Genomic DNA, 21,028 nt, shown 5'->3' with positions numbered 1-21,028 from the left:
CCTCATGTAATTCTAGCATAATTTTCTTTTTCTGTGGAACAGCTAAAACAAAAATAGTTTAAACATTCTTCAAAATATATTCTCTTTGTGAGTAAATTATGATAGAACTGTCATTTTGGGTGATCTATCGCTTCAAAGAAAGCTTCTGACATTACATACCAGGACAAAACAAGCATTCATCTGTTATATTTTCTGATATATTCCATACATAATCTTAAATTGAAAACGTTATGAATACATTTGATGTCATATTACATTGTATAATTCATTACGCTAAAACAGTCTTTCTGTGTGTGCTGAAAAAAAGGTAAGTATTTTTCCCTGCTGGTCCTGTCTCCACACTCCCAGTGTTTACAGTGAAATAATAGAGAACTGGTCTGACAACATTCCATCTTTTAATATTAACTTGTTAGAATTCCACCCTATCCGTAAGCATAGAGTTTCTTCCCTGGCAGCTCAATGCTCATCCAGTCGTAATGGACAATTACCTGTAAAATAATTTAGTCTTCCATCCTCAATTTTTAAGACAGCATAAACAAAGCTTTTAATGAGTTGTCATATGATGAGTAAACTTCTTCAATACATTTTTTGGGAAAATGTGAGTATTTACATGTGTCTCGGCCTGTCTGAAGAAGTGGGATTCCATCCAGACCGTTCATATTTCACCACCACACAGGAAACCCGAGTAAGTAAGATGGCACGCCCGGGTGACCTGCTGCTGTGGTGACAGAAAAGCATTGGAGCCCAAAGTCAACACACACACACACAGAGAGAGAGAGGACAGGTGTTTGAGATAATTATATGAGTTAACACTTTCTTTTAATTCCAGATGAATTTAAAGAGAAATTGTGTAAAGTCCCACCTCAAGTATAATACAGTCTGTACCTGTATGTGTGTTCCTATGTGTTGATAGTCACTAAAATCAAATTTGCTTCGAATTAAGCAGAAAATGTTGCAAATGTACTTTCAGATGAAATCACAAACCGTCTATTATACCTAAAATCCCTGAAACTTTGTATACACTGTAAAAAATACAGTACAATATACCATAATAATTTGAACGTATTTGGTTTTTACAGGTGCTTTTCCCATCTTTTTAATGACGCTGTGCATTGTGGGAACAAGAAGCTCAGTCGATTTTCGGCGCGAAAACAGTGCTTGAGCAGACGCCATTAATCTCGGACATAGTCTCGGTAAACAAATTAGTTTATAGTCAGATTTCGGGTTTGAGGAACCGTTCTTACACGTTCGTGGTAAATTATATTTAATTAAATGTAACGTTAACCTAGTTGCTGTCTTCCTTGTTTGGCAAATGAATGTGGAGCCGTCGTATTCAACATTTTCAGCACAACATCACATCTTACTCGACGTAGAGGTAAGTTACGTGTTACAGTGTGCTCACTTTCATTTTATTAATAAAAGTTTATTAACTTTTAATTGTTTTTAATGCGGTGTATTTGTTACTGAGCGTGTCGTAAAGCATTAACGTCACTGAGGTGATGTTAAGCAGCTGTGATAAAGTTAAATCTGAAGTGTCTTGAGCGCTGTGTGCTTCAATGGAAGCTGGCAGAGGAATTGTAAAGAAAAGAAGATACGATTAAAGTTACGACTTTTTTTTATTTAAAAGAGATTATACGACTAGATCTGACATCGCGGAATTCTTCAAGCATAACGCACCTTTTCTGCCAAACGAGGTAACGTTATATTAGGTTTAGACATTTTACATGTTGCGCGCGCACACACACGAGAGAAGTTAATTCGGTAACAGTACTGGCAAGCTGTCTGAACGCGTAACGCGCCGAGTTCTCTCTCACACTTAAACGGACAAAAGCACACAAAATTGTCAAAATTACCATTTTTGGCTAGTGACAATGTATTTCTGTATTTAAAGTCGTGGCCTAATGGTTAGAGAGTCGGACTCGTAATCCAAAGGTTGCGGGTTCGAGTCTCGGGCCGGCAGGGATTGTAGGTGGGGGGAGTGAATGTCCAGCGCTCTCTCCACCCTCAATACCACGACTGAGGTGCCCTTGAGCAAGGCACCGAACCCCCAACTGCTCCCCGGGCGCCGCAGCATAAATGGCTGCCCACTGCTCTGGGTGTGTGTTCACTGCTGTGTGTGTGCACTTTGGATGGAATAAATGCAGAGCACGAATTCCGAGTATGGGTCACCATACTTACTTTACTTACTTTACTTTTGTTATTTAGCAGACGCTTTTGTCCAAAGCGACTTACAAATAAGAAAAAGTAACAAAAACTAAAAAGTTACAACTCTATAAATACTATCTACCCACATATTAAGAAAATAAAGAAATTAAATAAAATTGACATGCATATAACAACATTTCAATAATAAACATATAAATGAAAAAATTAAATAAAAAGCGATACTTCTATCCCTTGCCGGTGTCCCTGCCCGGTGGAGTCGCACGGTAGAGTCGATGGTCTTTACACTCTTTACTTTTTACTTTTGTCATTTAGCAGACGCTTTTGTCCAAAGCGACTTACAAATAAGAAAAAGTAACTAAAACTAAAAAGTTACAACTCTATAAATACTATATACCCACATATTAAGAAAATAAAGAAATTAAATAAAATTGACACATTTAGTGCAAAATGAAATATAATTTACATTTGCCATTTCCTACACTATAATATGTAAAATTAAAACATTTTCACGCTTTGTGCAAAATGAAAATGTATTACACAAATTGATTAGATATGTTTAATATGTTCAAGCCATAGACTAAAAAAAGATAATCAAAGGGTTAATTCACTCAAAAATGAAAATTCTTTCATTAATTACTCTCCCTCATGTCATTCCAAACCCACAAGGCGTTCGTTCATCTTTGCAACACAAATTACGATATTTTTGCTGAAATCTGAGAGCTCTCTGACCCTCCATGCAAGGGTCCTCCATAGACACGGTCAAGGCACAGAAACATAGTATAAGGACATCGTTAAAACAGTCCATCTGCCATCAGTGGTTCAATCTGAACTTTGAAGCGAAGAGAATACTTTTTGTACGCGAAGAAAATAAAAATAACTTTTATTCAACAAGTCGTTATTTAACAAAAACAGTGTATCCGTGTGGTGCGGCTGACACAGAACAGCATACGCAGTTTGTGTTCAGCGGATACTCTCCAAAATGGAGCTACTGTGACGCAGATGTGACGAATTGTTGAATAAAGTCGTTATTTTTATTTTCTTTGCGTACAAAAAGTATTCTTATCACTTCATAAAATTCAGATTAAACCACTGATGGCAGAAGTACTTTTTTTTTTACAATGCTTTTCATACTTTTCTGGGCCAAAATATTTTAAATTGTGTTCCGAAGACGAGCAAAGCTTTTACGGGTTTGGAACGCCATGGGGGTAAGTGGTTAATGACCATTTTCATTTTGGGATGGAATAACCCTTTAAGTATATCATAAAACATTAGGTGCGTTCGACTTGAAGCACGGCTACAGACGGCGGTCAACGAGAGTAGCCGCTTGCAGTCAGGGGCGGAGTTGAAAACGGAGTCGTCAAGTCGGACACTTCGGGGCTCTCGTAGTTTGCTGCATCTACCTCAGTCATGGCAGATCACGTGGCGTTTGCTTGCTTTATTGCAGACGAACTGGAAGCTATAGAATTGCCATTATTGTTGTATGAAATTGAGCACAATGAGCAACGAAAGTGAGTAAAGGTTCAATGTAATAAGTATTGTTTTTATATATCCAAAGGGACATGGGACCATACCCAACACCAGTGTGACTCGTTATTTCTAATACTAACCAATCAATGCAATTATACTTAACAATTTTCATTAGAAGTGATTCTTTTTTTATTACTATGTTGGTTTATGTTTTAATAAACCTTTAAGATGTATGTAATATTTTGAAAGGGTGTCATCACGACAGAAACAAGTTTTAAGTAAATAAATAGAACATATTGAAAATTTGACTTGTGCAGTATGATTCATTATGTGTGTTTTTGCTACTGCAACTTAATAAAAATAATCTATGAAGATAATAATTGTATGTACTAAATGTGGTTTTCATTACAGATAAAAGAATTAGGATGTTACATATTTGTTTACTTATTTTACTATTTCTCCAGTTAGGTAAGCACATTTTAGTAAGACAAAACACCATGAACATACGTGAACACCATGAACAGGCCTACGGATAAGCCCAATTTATTTGCCTTTCTATTATGATTTATACCAGCTTATGAAAGTGATCTGAATGTTGTATTAAGTTGACATCCAGCCAGAGTTGTTGGCAGTAATCACATGCAAGTGAAGATGGATGAACCCAGCAACAAGACAATTAGTATCAATCAGAATCCATGATGACCACATTATATTAAAAGTCTGTAAGATTGACACTTGATTTATTCCATAAAAAAATGATCTAAATAGGTTATGCAGCTTAATACTGTAAAGGGTCTGTATGAAAAAGGTCCAAAATAAACCTATGCACAAAACCTATATAAACGAATTAACAAAAAAGTGATTGCAGTAAAAATAATTGTAATCTTTTAATAAACATGATTTACGAGATGAAGATGACATGAAAAGTTAATTTATTTGTATTTTTTTGAAAGTCCGTATTTGAGCATTAGTGGGACTGAAGTTGTCAGAATAAACCCGAAATACACGTCCTTGTTGTCATGTGATGAATTTGGCCAATCGTGAAACAGCTGTGTCGTCATCAGCGCTCCCGCAGTCGCTCTGGAGAAATTGCGCCGGCTGAGTCAGCCGGCTGCTCTCGAAACGCTATCGCGGTACTTTGATGCCACACGTGACAGTGACGTGTGGTCGGCGCCGGTTCAAGTCGGACTAAATTTCTAACCGGCATGCACTGCTTCAAGTCAGCCGCCGATCGGTCTGCTAAGTGCTGCATGAAGTCGAACGCACCTATTGTTGACAAGATCACATGATGGATACAATTGGAGACCGCTGGAAATGCAAGTTTAGCATTTTATAATCAATGCTTGAACTGGAATTGATAATTCAGTCTCAACCTGTTCTGCACGTTACTCTGTACTTCACTTTCATTCATTTAATTTCTTGTCATTTCTAGTCTTCCTGTGAAGAAATCCTGAATGAGGGTCAAAGGTTCAGATGAAGGGAACCTACGCTTCCAAGACTCATGTATGAACAACTTCGAGAATCCATGTACAATTTGAGCTTTTTTCAAATCTCAACATGGAACTTGGACTGAACATGCAGCAAATGAAAAAAAAAGTAGTTTCCCCAAGCTGGCACATGGCAAGAGATACTAAAAGCACACAAACACTTGGAGCGCCGCTCTTAATTTAGATTGTATAGTTCTCTTAGTTTCACATTGAAATGTCAGGCATGAATGCATGAATCTATGAATCTTTGCTGTACAAGAAAGATTTTTTTTTTCTTACAGTACCATGTCAGTTGTAGATGACAGAATTTTGGGGTGAACTGTCCTTTTAAATATCCTATTGACTATCCTATTGACCTGTCCTATTGACTACATTTACATTTATTCATTTAGCTGACGCTTTTATCCAAAGCGACTTACAATTGCGATATTTATCAGAGGTCGCACGCCTCTGGAGCAACTAGGGGGTTAAGTGTCTTGCTCAGGGACACATTGGTGTCTCACAGTGGATTCGAACCCGGGTCTCTCACACCAAAGGCATGTCTTATCCACTGCGCCATCACCACCCATATACCCAGACTATAAAAGTCTATAGCAATTAGAACTAAAACTAAAAAGTTTTCCACAATATAAGCATTTTCAATGGTGCTTTACACATTGTTAAATTAACTGATGTCATAATATTTTTGTCTTCACCTGTTAAAGGCAAATAAAAGCTACTGTACGCACTTTTAAGAATGTTTACATGAGGTAAAAATAAACCATGTTCAATTTGTATATATTGTGCTGGATTTATTTGCTGCTAAAGATAGGCTTATGCTATAATTTTTTTTAAATTTCTGCATAACGGATTGTCCATTTATGGTACAGAAGAAAAAGTAAATCTACAACATTAAAACGGAAAATTCGGAAGGAAATGTCCATATATTTAAACATTTTTTAATTTTTATTTGGCATAATTAATGTGTAAAATGCTTTTTACTTTTTAAAATGGAAGCCAATTTCTGCATCAGAGAAAATAATAATAATAGTTTTTGGACTTTGTTTGCTAATTGTAACCTAATTCTTGTGATAGTGACTTCATATAACACAATTTGATAATATATCTCAAAACTGCAATCTACAAAAGGACTGTAAAGATACAGCCCAATGTACTGTAAATTTGAAGACATTTTCTGCATTGATGTTTCACAGCTGTTTTACCCAAATTTTGAATTATGCATTGCTTTGTGTTTTGTTTTAGGGTTGAAGGAAATGTCTTCATACAACTTTACGGAAAAGGTTCTACTTTATATCATGCAATTATGACTTTACTGCTCACAGTGTGATTGTATTTATTTTACATTTTATTTTGCATATACTTTTTTCCTTTTTTTTATTTTCACAATTACATATTTTTTATGTAAACTGACCATATTAAAAAAGAAAAAAAAAGTGATAGTCATGGAGTAAGATGCTGAAAAAACAGTGAAAAAAGAAGCTCCAGCAGAATAAAAAGTGCAGCCTGTATGAATTCGGCCTGTATCAATTTGTCTGCCAAAGTAATGTATACAGGATATCTTCACAAATATCTTGGTCAGCAAGCATATTGTAATTAATTCGATTCAGTGTTTTAATCGATTGACTGGCCTGTTGTTTACATAGCAGTGATGGTGAACCGTGGCTACTAAGCAAAAGAAAAACATATCGTTTATAAAAAATTAATGTCATTGTTACCTTAGGCAACCAGATCAGAAGAGAAACAAACAGGCATTGTTTGGAGCTGTGCAACACTACGAGTGTTCCCATGAGCAACCAGGTGTGTGTATGTGTGTCTTCATCAGACACCAGATCCACCAGACACTCAGACAAAGGTAAGTTTCTGTTAAGAGTCGATCTGTCTGACACATAGCCTCTCACCCTGGGGAAAGAGAGTGTTAGTGAGTGTGTGACTGAGTGTGTGTGTGCAGACATCTCTCTCCCTATAGTCAACTGATGTGGATTAGATTAGATGGGATTGCGAAAAGTCAATGAAACCTTACATTTTATCATTGAAACACATTATATTTATCAAGCACACACACATAAGCTTGCTGCTGGATGTTTAACAGGCTCAGGTGTCAACTGAGCTCCCTGGATCTGATGGTTAAACATTCACATGAATTGTTTCCACATATTAAATATTTCTATCTGGAACACAAGCACCTGAAGGGAGTTCATTTTTATTTGTTCAGTTTTTCAACTCACTCATGGGCTCCCCAAATGCACTGCTCCTACTGTGTGTTCACGCTGAGCAACAGTTTCATAAAATTCTGCTCATGCATTTTGAGTTAACTTTCGATTTAAAGGGCATTAAGTCTTTTTGAATATCCTTTATAGTGGCATAGTCAACCATTCAGATTAGACCTACACTGAGAAAAAAGATTTTTGCTTGTTTAATTTACTTGATTAAAATGAGCTACAGCAACTCAGCTGCTATACATTTTGTCCAAATTTAATTTAATTGTATTCAATCAGTTCAAATAAATGTAAAATTAAAGTTTACTTAAACCATTTGTGTTGGAACTACATGAATAATTTTTGTTGTATTAACTGAAACTGCATTGTAGTTTCTAGCATGATTTGCTTATAGGGCTTGCTATAGGAGAGTAAATGCTGAAATGAAGTGTTGTTTTATGGGTTTTTAAGTGAAGGGAAATACCAGTTAATGTTTAATGTTCAGATATGCTTGACAATTATAAGAGTTTTTATAGTGAGTTTTATAAAGAGTTTTATAAGTGTTTTTGCGGTTACTATTGTACTGAAGAGTAACTTCTTATTTGAGCTGTTATATTGAGCTGAATATATTTTGTACACCATCTCAATCTGAATTTAGAAACGTCCACATATGGATACATGATTTACAAATACACAAAGATATGCAAATCTGCAAACTTACACTCATACAAACATTTACTGCATGCACTCACATTACAGAAATAAATGATTCTGTTTGACTTTATGCGGAAAATAAGCAACACAAGAGCTGTACTAACACAAATCAAGGAAGGTTTTTTTCTAATATGGCTCCCAACATTTTCCTGCATCGAGTCAAAACCCCGTCTCACTTCCTGCAGTTAATGATGTTATCAATCTGGCTTTGCATTACGTCCTGCAGCAGCTGGACAGCTCTCTCGCTTATATAATGCTTACATACTATGCTTTCAATTTGTAAACATATACAGATTTTATGTATTTGTTTTGAACAAGTTAAGCAAAATGCATAATATAGTCTAATGCAGTTAAAAATATATATTATTATTATATAAAAATCTGTGTGGATTGTGGATGCATAAATGTAAAAACAACAGTGCCATCCATCCATACAGTTTAGAGTTAATCTAAAATATATATTTTAGTTTTATTGCTTGCTGTATGTAGTCTTTTTGACATTATTAGCTGCCCTTACGCCCTTCATAAACTAAAGATATGTCTAGTTTTATTATGTTCATTTTAATAGCTTTTTTCAGTTGTTTTTTTTCACCAGAAAAGGACATTGTATAAATGCATTGTTGAGGGAACACTTCATCTCTAAAAATTCCATTGGTGTAATTTGTTGTTGAAACATTCAGTTTTTAGAGATTTTAAATTTGTAACGCATTGAGGAAATGTTTATTTTCTGATATCTAATCCGACCAGTTCTACAAAACACAGAAAGTGGTCTGGGAAAGGAATATTTGTGACCCTGGACCACAAAACCAATCATAAGTTGTAGTTAAGGAAGAAATTTAAAAGTCTCAGTTCATCTATCATCTCGTGTTTTTGACATCTCCTTTAGTACCACAGACACAATGGCTTTTTCAGTGGCAGTAAGATTTTCACCACCATGCCTGATATTCTCTTCATTCTCTTCAGTTTGTAAGTATGCAGTCAGCAATATCAAATCATACGTTCCATTACTATCTTAATAACCACCTAATTTAATTAATCCTGAGGGTCTCAAAGTTTGGCTGAAAGACAGAATAAAGCTCAGGGTTAAAAGAAGAGTGTAACAAGAGTCTGGATCATTGGAGATTTAACAACCAGATTAAATGGTGTATGGTGAAACTGCTGGGGTTTGTTGTTGTTGTTGTTTTTTGAGATTCCACTTAATTTAATGTCAGTCAGATGAGTCAAGGCAGTTATTTCCTAAATGTTTTGGATTAACTTTGCTGATCAAACTTTGTGTGACACACCTTGTGACAATTATATATTGTTTTTTGTAAATGTAGGCTATTTAAATTAAGAGACTTAAGATATGTTATGTATTTTGTTTTTGACAGTTGCTTTAGCGGATAGCTAAGGATTTGTGTCAAAACTAAACCTTAGTGTCAAGAACCCTAAATCCATTCAGTTGCAATATACAAAACAAGCTGTGAATACTGAGAAAGATTTTATGAGCCAGGGCTTCTCAACTGGTCTGTTGGTGCACGGCAGTGAAAACAATGTTAAATGAAAATAATAGACTGCTGCTAACCTTATATCTGATCATAGTTATAATAGAAAAAAGGGAAGAGGAAACCCTTCCCATATCTTTTTTTGTTGTTGTCATCACTCAACACTATATTGTGGCATTTAAGTGTAAATTATCTTCAATTTGGTAGAAGCTGAATTAGATTAGATACCTATGGACAGGTTACATGACAATCTCTCATGAAACCACGAAACAACACAAGAGAAAGGCAATATGACTCCTTAAATATTCAAGAAGTATTTAGAAACCAGTAAGTCAAGACCAGAATAAATTATTTTAAGAAAAAATTGGGTTTTGGGTAACCACTTTGATTTATTTTTTTTAATGAAAAATCATGATCTGATTGAAAGAAATAATAATAAAATATTACATAAACCAGTGTTTCTACAAAAATTTCACTTTTTAAATTTAGTACAATCTCCATATAGTTACAACACCTATAATGTTTTTAAGTGCCAAAAAATCCTTAATTTAATGCAACAAACAAAACAAATTGTTCAGATTAGAACATCTAAGTCATTGTCAGGGTGAATTGCATATTTATGCATTTTTGAATAACCTGTCACGTTAACTGATATACAGTGGTGTGAAAAAGTGTTGGCCCCCTTCCTGATTTTATTTTTTTGCATGTTTGTCTCACTTTAATGTTTCAGATCATCAGACAAATTTAAATATTAATCAAAGATAACACAAATAAACGCATGCCGTTTTTGAATGAAGCTTTTTATTATGAAGGGAAAACAAAATCCAAACCCACATGGCCCTGTGTGAAAAAGCGCTTGCCCCCTAAACCTAATAACTGGTTGGGCCACCCTTAGCAGCAACAACTGCAATCAAGCATTTGCGATAACTTGCAATGAGTCTGTTACAGCGCTGTGGAGGAATTTTGGCCCACTCATCTTGGCAGAATTGTTGTAATTCAGCCACATTGGAGGGTTTTCGAGCATGAACTGCCTTTTTAAGGTCATGCCACAGCATCTCAATAGGATTCAGGTCAGGACTTTGACTAGGCCACTCCAAAGTCTTCATTTAGTTTTTCTTCAGTCATTCAGAGGTGGAGTTGCTGGTGTGTTTTGGATCATTGTCCTGCTGCAGAACCCAAGTTCGTTTCAGCTTGAGGTCACGAACAGATGGCCGGACATTGTCTTCAGGATTTTTTGGTAGACAGCTGAATTCATGGTTCCATTTATCACAGCAAGTCTTCCAGGTCCTGAAGCAGCAAAACAGCCCCAGACCATCACACTACCACCACCATATTTTACTGTTGGTATGATGTTCTTTTTCTGAAATGCTGTGTTACTTTTACGCCAGAAGTAATGGGACACACATCTTCAAAAAAGTTCAACTTTTGTCTCGTCAGTCCACAGAGTATTTTCCCAAAAGTCTTGGGGATCATCAAGATGTTTTCTGGCAAAACTGAGACAAGCCTTTATGTTCTTTTTGCTCAGCAGCAGTTTTCGTCTTGGAACTCTGCCATGCAGGCCATTTTTGCCCAGTCTCTTTCTTATGGTGGAGTCAAACACTTTTTCACACAGGGCCATGTGGGTTTGGATTTTGTTTTCCCTTGATAAAAAAAAAAACCCCTTCATTTAAAAACTGCATGTTGTGTTTACTTGTGTTATCTTTAATTAATATTTAAATTAGTTTGATGATCTGAAACATTAAAGTGTGACAAACATGCAATAAAATAAAAAATCAGGAAGGGGGCCAACACTTTTTCACACCACTGTACATATGGGTGTAAAGGCAGAACAATTCCTCCAATGAAAAGTGATCCAGTGAAAAGCTCTTGCTGCCAGGTCAGGTGATATCATTTCATAAGAAATTCCTGCCATGCTCATTAAATTAGATAAACAGCAGCAGGCCTCACAGAAATATCCTGGCTGAGCCGGATAATGAGGGCAGAGACACTAGAATTTACATTTAGTCAACACAAATACAGTATGCAAACTGCTGTGTGAATGGGACAGTTTGAGATTCACATTTTTTATAAAATACTGTTGTCAATCCCATGAATGTAACCAGCTGTTTGATAAGAACCTAGTGAGTTTGTAGGTCTATATACAGTACATGAAGATATGTTTTTATACGAGTAACTTTGTGTTCAGGTCTGCTGTGTGTTCGTTTGTTCCAGGTGTTTGGTGGATTGGTGTGGACACTAGTGGCCTCCACCAAAGTGGAACCACCAAATCCTCAGGGCTGGGTCATGTTTGTGTCCCTTTTCTGCTTCCTTATCACCACTCTCTGGTTCTTCATATTTATTACTGGCATAAGCCAGAGCAGCATCTGGCCTAGCTTGGTAAGAAACATAAGTTTGTGGTTTTATCGTGGTTTTTTGAGGTTTTTTTGGTAATAGGAGATTATTACCATGGTTGTCTCCAAATCCTATATGACTAACAACCATGGTAAAGCCACAAACTTACGTTGCTTTTAAAACAAACCAGTACTTTTTTGCATAGGTTCCTATGTTCAAAGTTTGGTTTCTCAGACCAATATTAAACCACATGTAGACCTAGACTGACATTTTAATGTTTTAATAAAAGGGCGTTACATAATGACAAAAGCCCTGTACATTACATACACTTTCACTTCTGCTCTGTCTTCAGGATATAGGATATCATGCATTCAGCGCATTCTTTTATCGGAGTGCTGCAGTGCTTTTGGCTAATGTCACTATCAGAAAACAAGGAATGGATAAAGTGTACCAGCTAGACATTGCTGCTGTGGTAAGACTCATTTATCATGTTTCGCGAAATACTTAAGAACAGTTTACACTGATCCAGACATTTATACAGTTATATACTCACACTCAGGCCATCAAAGATTTAGATGTTTCTTCATCGGAAATTTAGCATTACATCACTTGCTCACCAATGGATCCTCTGCAGTCCAAACAGCTGATAAAAACATCACAATAATACAGTCTATTAAGATGAGCGCAAGAGACTATGAGTTTGTAAGAAACAAATTCCACCATTAACACATTTGTGACCCTGGACCACAAAACCAGTCATAAATAGCATGGTATATTTGTAGCAATAGCCAACAATACATAGATCAAAACTATTGATATTTCTTTTATGACAAAAATCATTAGGATATTAAGTAAAGATCATGTTCCATGAAGATATTTTGTACATTTCCTACCGTAAATATATCAAAACTTAATTTTTGATTAGTAATATGCATTGCTAAGAACTTCATTTGGACAACTTTAAAGGCAATTTTCTCAATATTTACATTTTGTTTGCACTCTCAGATTACAGATATTCAAACAGTTTCTCAGCCAAATATTGCCCTATACAAACAAACCATACATCAATGGGAAGCTTATATATTCAGCTTTCAGATTATAAATCAGATGTATAAATCTCAATTTAATAAAAATGACCCTTATGACTATTTTTTTTCTGGTCCAGGGTCACATTTTTTAACTTCAAACTGTTGCTTCCGGATAAAATACAAGTCCTCTACCCAGAATATTGCTTTCTTTAGTGAAAAAGACATCTCAGGAGAGAAATATGCACAGATCAGGCACCATTTACAGTTTAGATATTCCATTTACATAGTCCAACAGTTCTACACAAATATGTATTATATTATGTGTATATATACAGTGGAGATCAAAATTAGATAACCTACAATTTACTAAATGTCAAGGTCACTGCTTAGTCCTATTTGAACTTTTTCAAATATTTAAACATATTTCATAAATAATTGTATTCTGAAGCAAAAAACTTAAATGAGATATTTGAAAAAGAACAAAATTTGAGAAAATGTGTCATGGCCAAAAATATCGGCACCCTTGGTAAATATGAACAAAGAAGGCTGTGAAAATGAATCTGCATTGTTAATCATTTTGATCTTTTAACCCATAAGAACCCAGACAAATTTCTCCTTATAGAAAAATTATGGGGCATAGAAAACAGATGAAATGGACCACTTATAACATGTTTCTGCGGTTGCTTTTTGAAATGCAACCCCTCCTTGTGAAAGATCTGTAATGTTACTGTTACAACTCTGCCCGGGAGCACGGAGACCAGGAGACGAGGAATTCACAAACACGAGAATCTTTAATCCAACTAGGAGCATGGGAGGCACAGGAAACACATCACGGACAGGGAAGACAATTCAACGACCGACAAAACTAACTGAAAGGACTGGGGCTTATAAACACAGGATAACGAGGGACCTAAGGAGACACACCTGGGATCAAATTAACAATTAACATGAGGGAGAAACTGGGTCACAGAACACATGGGGAGCAAAACACAACAAAAACAGGTCCAAGATCCTGACATATCGCCCCCCTCCCGGAAGGTGCGTCCTCGCACCATAGAAACATCCAAAGGGGAGGGGCGGGTGGGAACTTGGGAGGCGGCTCAGGAGGAGGGCGGATACCCGGGAGGGGGCCGGCAGACAGAGACCAAGGCGGTGACGAAGGAGGGAGGAGCCAGGGAAGAGACAGGAGAGACCCGGAGCAGGAGGCGCTCAGCTGGAGGGCACGTGCGTGGAGCCGGCACTGGAGGGCACGTGCGTGGAGCCGGCACTGGAGGGCACGTGCGTGGAGCCGGCACTGGAGGGCGCTCTGGAAGCGCGGACACTTGGGGGCGCTCGGGAAGAGCTGAGCTGGACGGGACCAGTGGAGACGCAGGAGAGCTGGGCGGGACCAGCGGGGACGCAGGAGAGCTGGGCGGGACCAGCGGGAACTCAGGAGAGCTGGGCGGGACCAGCGGGAACTCAGGAGAGCTGGACGGAACCAGCGGGAACTCAGGAGGGCTGGACGGAACCAGCGGGAACTCAGGAGGGCTGGACGGAACCAGCGGGAACTCAGGAGGGCTGGGCGGAACCAGCGGGACTTCAGGACGGCTGGGCGGAACCAGCGGGACTTCAGGACGGCTGGGCGGAACCAGCGGGACTTCAGGACGGCTGGGCGGAACCAGCGGGAACTCAGGAGGGCTGGAGGGAGCCGGCACGGGAAAGTCGGACGCCCCCTCTCTGTCCAGCGGTCCCAGATTTCTCCTCAGCTCACCCTCAGCCGCGGTGCAGGGGGCGGAGCTCCACTCCGCGCTCACACCGTCCACGGCTTGCTCCCTCGTGATGAACACTGACGCCGGCTCTCGCACCTGGTCTGACGGGTTGGGCTCTACTTCCGGGACGATCATCCGCTCAGTCGCTCGGCTTCGCGCTGGCTCGCAGATCGCGGCGGGAAATGGCTCTCCGTCATCGGTGGGCTCGGGCTGGTGCTCCGCACCGTGGGGAGATGGTGGGCTGGGCTCTGGGTCTGGAGTGGTTCTGGCGAGATCATCCTCTGAGGAGACTGTGAGAGGCGATCCGTTTCTCACCAGAATCCACTCCACATAAGCGGCGAAATCCTCTCGAGGACCATCTTCGGACGACAGCGCTCTGCACGCGGTGTTCAGGCTTCCATGATAGAAAGAGCAGAGCACGTCGTCTGGGTAGCTGGTGGCGTTAGCTAACATGAGGAACAGTCTTGTATGGTCCTCGAGAGATCGGTCCCCCTGCTCCAGCAGGAGGAGGAGGAATTCGGGCCAGACATAGGGATCCATGGGTCACAACGGAAAGAAAAACACTGGGTAAAACGGAAAACAAAACGGAAGGTAAACGTAGAGGTATCTGTATTTGGTCGGTCGTTCTGTTACAACTCTGCCCGGGAGCACGGAGACACGGAGACCAGGAGACGAGGAATTCACAAACACGAGAATCTTTAATCCAACTAGGAGCATGGGAGGCACAGGAAACACATCACGGACAGGGAAGACAATTCAACGACCGACAAAACTAACTGAAAGGACTGGGGCTTATAAACACAGGATAACGAGGGACCTAAGGAGACACACCTGGGATCAAATTAACAATTAACATGAGGGAGAAACTGGGTCACAGAACACATGGGGAGCAAAACACAACAAAAACAGGTCCAAGATCCTGACAGTTACATATATATGACATTGGGCGTTTATGATCAATTTTTCATGTTACATATGTTACATTGGGTGTTTATTTCTTTTTCTTTTTTTTTTGCTAAATAAAATAATTTCTGTTTATTTGCTTTTCCACAACATATATCAAAATGATTACTTTTCTGGGAAGATAAAACAAAAACTTTTTTCATAAGTAATACAGTTTTTGTATTTTATTTGCTTTGCCACAACATGTTTCAAAACCACATAACTGTGACCATTAAATTTTACAACAACTCTTTTGTAACATATATCAAAATTCTACCTTTTCAGGTATATGGTTTAACCAGAAATTAATTTTTCGAATTTTTTTTTTTTCACAACTTGAAAATGTGCGAACTGAATAAAAATAAATAACTACCTCACACCGGAGGTCAAAATGTTAAACATGCACATAGATTTGTTAAAATGTGCTTTGAAATGAGCAGCAGAAAATATATAACACTAAAATAATTGAATCAGCTAAATTAATTGAGCAGATCATTACCGTTTTAAAAGCCGTGAGTCCCATTGACTGCAATTATATGACTGACAGACTGCAACGGTTTGAGTTAAAAACCTTCGTTTGTGTTCTACAGAAGAAACAAAGTCACCTACATCTTGAATGCCCTGGGGGTAAGCAGATAAACATCAAATTTTCATTTTTGGGTTAACTATCGCTTTAATGTGACAAATATGTCAACAGAGGATGTCAATGTCTGTAAACCTGTAATAAAAGACATCAGTCAAACTGATTATCTCAGCAAAAACACCATCCTCAAATCAATAAAGAGAATATCAGTCTGATGCCCATGAATTTTTGCTTTATTTGAGCTGTAAAAACAAATGAAAATATTGTACCGAAATGGTGCATCTCATCTGAAATTAGCCTTTTAAAAAATAAATGTACTGATAGGCCTATATATATATTTATTACTGATAATCTCAGTCCATTATTTGACTGCATCAGCATGTATGTCAGAAACTGAGATGCAGCTATATTTCACTAGAGTTGTATTCCTACATGTAGGCTACTACTGATTAATGCACCTCGCCCATATGTTATACCCTATGTGTTTATTTAAAGTTATGATGTCACATTATTCAAAACTATGCCCTTGAAGAGAGAGGGACACTCCTTCTCCTTATCGACTGTTTCTACACCTACAATGTTGCCACACTGTAAGACCAACTGTTTTTGACCCAAACTTTATTCACTGGGAAAACAACAAACACTTGATCAGTCTAGTGTGTCTGTGTATTAGCAAACACCTGAGCTGACTGACCTGTTCAATATTACTCAGCCTGTCCTGTTGCCACTGCACCCATAAACAAAGCCCGCTTTCCTCAACCTCACATCCCGCTCAGTGAAAGTGGAGCGGCCCGTTGCTCTCCTCACGGAGGGTGTGTCCATACGGAAGTTTTAGAAATGGAAGAGCAGGTTTTTCTGCTCTCCAGTGGACATTGAAAAGACGCGCCCGTGGCTCCGTTACTCCACTCATTCTCTAGAGGATAGCGGGAGCGCGACCATGGCAGCGGCCACGCAGCAGATGTCGAGTCTGCCCAGCGGACTCCGGATTTGTTCCACCGTACCGGACATCCTCTACCTGCCAGAGCTGGTGCGTGAACGGAATATCTGACGCTCAGAAATTACCATGATAATAGTCTTACCCGGTTATTGCAAAATATCAGATTATTTGCGACCACTTATAAGACACTTAGCTTCGTCATTATTTTCAATTTTGGTCTTTTTATTTAGGCCTATTTATTTTGTATTATTATTACTTTTATTATTTTAAATTTGAAGAAAAAAAAAAGGAAAATGGAAATAGGAGGTAAGCAAAACGGGCGAAAATAGCAAAAATAGTTTTTTTTTTCACCTACGGCTTCTTTAAACTAGCCTACACTAAATTTGACGGACATTATAATAGCAAACGTTTGTAAAGACAGGCTGTGTTATTTTATTAGAAAAGTTCGTTTTTGTTGCCTATTTCTATAGTTCGACAAATTCGATACGTTATATGTTTTCAAAACAGTATGTTTGTGTATATTATTGGTGGTTCCGTCTCATTTAGTTTGATCTATTTGTATTAAATAGGAGAGTGGAACGGTTGGAGAGAAAAGCGTGGTTGTTTTAATTATTTTTAATTATTCGAATTTTATTTTATTTTTATATATATATATATATATAGACCTGTACTTTTTTCTGGATGTAACTAACTGTGGGTTTCTAGTGACAAGAGGTCTCAGTCCAGCACCTCCGCATGCATTTGACACCAAGGTTAATGAGGGACACAAAATACAGAACCCATACGCTTGATATAACCTGTGATGGATCAAAGAATGGTGTTTGAAAGAAAAAAAATGTTTTCTGTTCTTGTCTGAGCTCAGTATAGGAGCTTTGAAGGGCACGAATGTGAGCTCAGGTCATGATTCAGTCATTCAAATGAAAGGCGAGACGAGTCTCATGTGTGTTTGGAGGATTAGTGGAACAGAAAACAGTTACTGTGTGAGTCTGCCTGCTCAGTCTTTGTTCTAGTTCGCCATTTAGACATAACATATTTGATAAACAGGTGTGTGATGATAGTAATATGCCTCTATAAACACACCTGGCCTTTTAACTCTTGTCAGAAAAAAGTAGGCTAAGTGTTACGCAACAGCTCCTCAACAATAAATTACATCATCACAGGCTGCTTGAAACGTATAGCTACTATAGGCTATATTTCAAGTGGCCTGTGATTATCTCATCTGTGCTGGTCTGGTGAGCTGTAATTATCAGGGAAGGTTTGTGCTGCCTACAGACACTTTATGTGGAGTGAGTTTATCATTAACAGGTGTGTTAATAAAAATTAATGCATTAAACTACTAATTATCTAAATTCAAATGTCTAGTCTGGTTGTGGTTGGTTGCACTTGCACATATTGCTATAGGCCTACTGAATTTGCATGTGTGTGTGTGTTTGTCCCACAGGTGTTTGGAGGGCTGGTATGGATCCTGGTGGCATCTACACATGTGACAACGCCAAACCCTCAAGGATGGGTGATGTTTGTATCAGTCTTCTGCTTTGTGATGACCTTCATCTGGCTCGGCATCTTTGCCAGTGGAGGGCACAAAAACAGCAGCGCCTGGGCTACAGCGGTGAGCAGAGAGCAGGCTAGCCTATAGTTGCTCAGACTTCCCCACTAACATAATTCAGAAGACTAAAAGATATGACTAAAACTAAAAGCAATTTTATCCAAAAAACTACTACTAAAGCTAAATCAAAATTTTATGTCAAAATGGCCACTGCTACATAATGTATTAGAATATGCCTATAATAGGCTATAATACAACATAACATAATATTATCACGCCTCATCGTAGTAGTAGATTGGTGCGTGTGAGTGTGTGTATCTACATATACAGTCAAACCAAGAATTATTCAGACACCAGATATATTTTTTTACTAGTGGATGCAGGACACTAAAGTTCATTTATGTAAGTGAGGATAGCAAAATAAAGTAAATTGTGGAATATTATACCCAAAAATTCTTCATGCAGTGAACTATTAGTAACACTGATCAAAATTTGGGACCGAAAATTATTCAGACACTTTGACCTGACCATGTTTTGCTTAAGTGTTTTTTCTTTAATTGCTAATGCAACCTTAGGGGAAGTCGTGGCCTAATGGTTAGAGAGTCGGACTCGTAATCCAAAGGTTGTGGGTTCGAGTCTCGGGACGGCAGGGATTGTAGGTGGGGGGAGTGAATGTCCAGCGCTCTCTCCACCCTCGATACCACGACTGAGGTGCCCTTGAGCAAGGCACCGAACCCCCAACTGCTCCCCGGGCGCCGCAGCATAAAATGGCTGCCCACTGCTCCGGGTGTGTGTTCACGGTGTGTGTGTGTGTGTTCACTGCTGTGTGTGTGCACGTTGGATGGGTTAAATGCAGAGCACGAATTCCGAGTATGGGCCACCATACTTGGCTGAATGTCACTTCACACCTTTTACACCACAGACTGAACAAAATTAAGCATTGCTTGGCTGACCTGCATTGGTATTATCTAATTGTGTACTTAAATTTAACAGCTGACAGCTATTCAACCTAATTAATTTGTGAGACAGTCTAACAGAAGGATGGCATTATCATGATGAATTTGTTCTGACACAGCTCTTGTCGTATTTTATTACCATTTTCTAAACTAGCGAATAAACTTTGATAATGTGAGAAATGTTGAAGGTGTCTGAATAAATTTTGGTTTGACTGTGTAAAGGATTGACTTCCTGTGATGTCTTCTGTGTGCAGGACTTTATTTATCACCTGATTGCTGTTGTGTTCTATCTGAGCGCCTCAGTGATGCTGGCCTATGTGACCATCATACTCGCACCTGTGCCTGCACCATATAACCAGTACTATAAAATCGACATTGCAGCTGTGGTAAGCACAAAATAAAGACTTTATTGATATCTGTTGATATTGAATTGTTAATTATTCTTATTTACCTATTTTTATATTTATGCTAGCTTAATTAAAAAATAAATTAAAAAAGACCTTTAATTTGTAATAATCTTTAGCAAACCTAAAAAAATTACTTCCATTTTTTTACATTTTTATTGCTGTTTAAAGTTCAAATGTATGGCTGAATTTTTACTGTCTCTCTCCCTCAGGTATTCTCGTATGTTACCACATTGCTTTACTTCATCCATTGCATTCTTTCTGCTGTGCGGTGGAAATCCTTCTAAACAAAGAATCTGAGCAGTGCCCTCTGCTCAGAAACACAAAAGCAATCATGATGGATTAAACCCATTTATGCTTTCCATACTAGATTATTCCAGCCTAATTACTTTTCTAATGATGATGCATTCTTATATTTGGGGGAAGGGAAACTTTTTGAAATGCTAACTGTACTTGTACAATGATGCTCAGTGTAGATGTGGATGAAATAATTGTGGGTTTTGTATACTCCTTGTACCTTTGTAACAGATAAATCAATTTTTGTATATTTAGCTACTACACACCATGAACAACATAATATTTTAATAAAAGAATATGAACTGGACAGAATTCCCTTTCTTCAAGTATTGCCTGTATAAATGATGCATTTTCATATAGCCAAATGTCAATCACAGTATTTACTGATGTTGAACGTTTTATAATGTGCAGATTACAGTATTCTGGCTTTTAAATGCTTGAATGTGAGAGACAAGCTTGTGACAGATGTATTTTAACATAAAAGACACTCTAGCACTCACATTTAGCTCTTTAAAAAATAACACCAATGGAGATCTCAAATAGATGCATAATAAAAATAAATAAATAAAAAAAATCACCCCAATTTAACCAAACACTAATTTCACTCCAAATACTCCCCTGAACACTGGTGTTTTGAACAATATTTTGCATATGCAAATGAACCGATCAAACGAGCCGTACCAACTAAAATACAACATTCTACACACCTTTTGCATTTAATTAATTTATCAGCTAACTCAAAA

At 38.0% G+C, this 21,028-nt stretch overlaps 1 protein-coding gene across 3 annotated transcripts; it reads left to right on the top strand.

Moving 5' to 3' along the window:
* Positions 1–1,131: 1,131 nt before the first annotated feature.
* On the top strand, positions 1,132–20,834 carry LOC306886289 (myelin and lymphocyte protein-like). 3 transcript variants are annotated; one of them, XM_079443272.1, is made up of 8 exons: positions 1,132–1,375; positions 6,363–6,400; positions 6,841–6,972; positions 8,916–8,995; positions 11,725–12,316; positions 18,524–18,691; positions 19,839–19,970; positions 20,201–20,595. In XM_079443272.1, exons 5-8 carry the CDS (start codon positions 12,281–12,283, stop codon positions 20,273–20,275), a joined length of 411 nt encoding a protein of 136 aa, XP_079299398.1. In that variant the 5' UTR covers positions 1,132–1,375; positions 6,363–6,400; positions 6,841–6,972; positions 8,916–8,995; positions 11,725–12,280; the 3' UTR covers positions 20,276–20,595. The 3 variants fall into 3 exon arrangements, with proteins under 3 accessions (XP_079299398.1, XP_079299397.1, XP_079299396.1); XM_079443271.1 differs by lacking the exons at positions 8,916–8,995; positions 11,725–12,316 and adding an exon at positions 5,066–5,136 and having other exon boundaries at positions 20,201–20,591; XM_079443270.1 differs by lacking the exons at positions 1,132–1,375; positions 6,363–6,400; positions 6,841–6,972; positions 8,916–8,995; positions 11,725–12,316 and adding an exon at positions 16,966–17,172 and having other exon boundaries at positions 20,201–20,834.
* Positions 20,835–21,028: the final 194 nt, after the last annotated feature.

This window comes from Barbus barbus, assembly GCF_936440315.1.
Source record: "Barbus barbus genome assembly, chromosome: 20".
Lineage (NCBI taxonomy): Eukaryota > Metazoa > Chordata > Actinopteri > Cypriniformes > Cyprinidae > Barbus > Barbus barbus.
This window is presented reverse-complemented; position numbering and strand designations above follow the sequence as displayed.

Excerpts from the sequence above, each read along its gene's own strand:
- LOC306886289 (XM_079443270.1), top strand. The coding sequence starts at position 17,083 with ATGGCAGCGGCCACGCAGCAGATGTCGAGTCTGCCCAGCGGACTCCGG. Across the intron at positions 18,692-19,838 it reads GCAGCGCCTGGGCTACAGCG|GACTTTATTTATCACCTGAT; the intron begins GTGAGCAGAGAG and ends TTCTGTGTGCAG. Across the intron at positions 19,971-20,200 it reads AAATCGACATTGCAGCTGTG|GTATTCTCGTATGTTACCAC; the intron begins GTAAGCACAAAA and ends TCTCTCCCTCAG.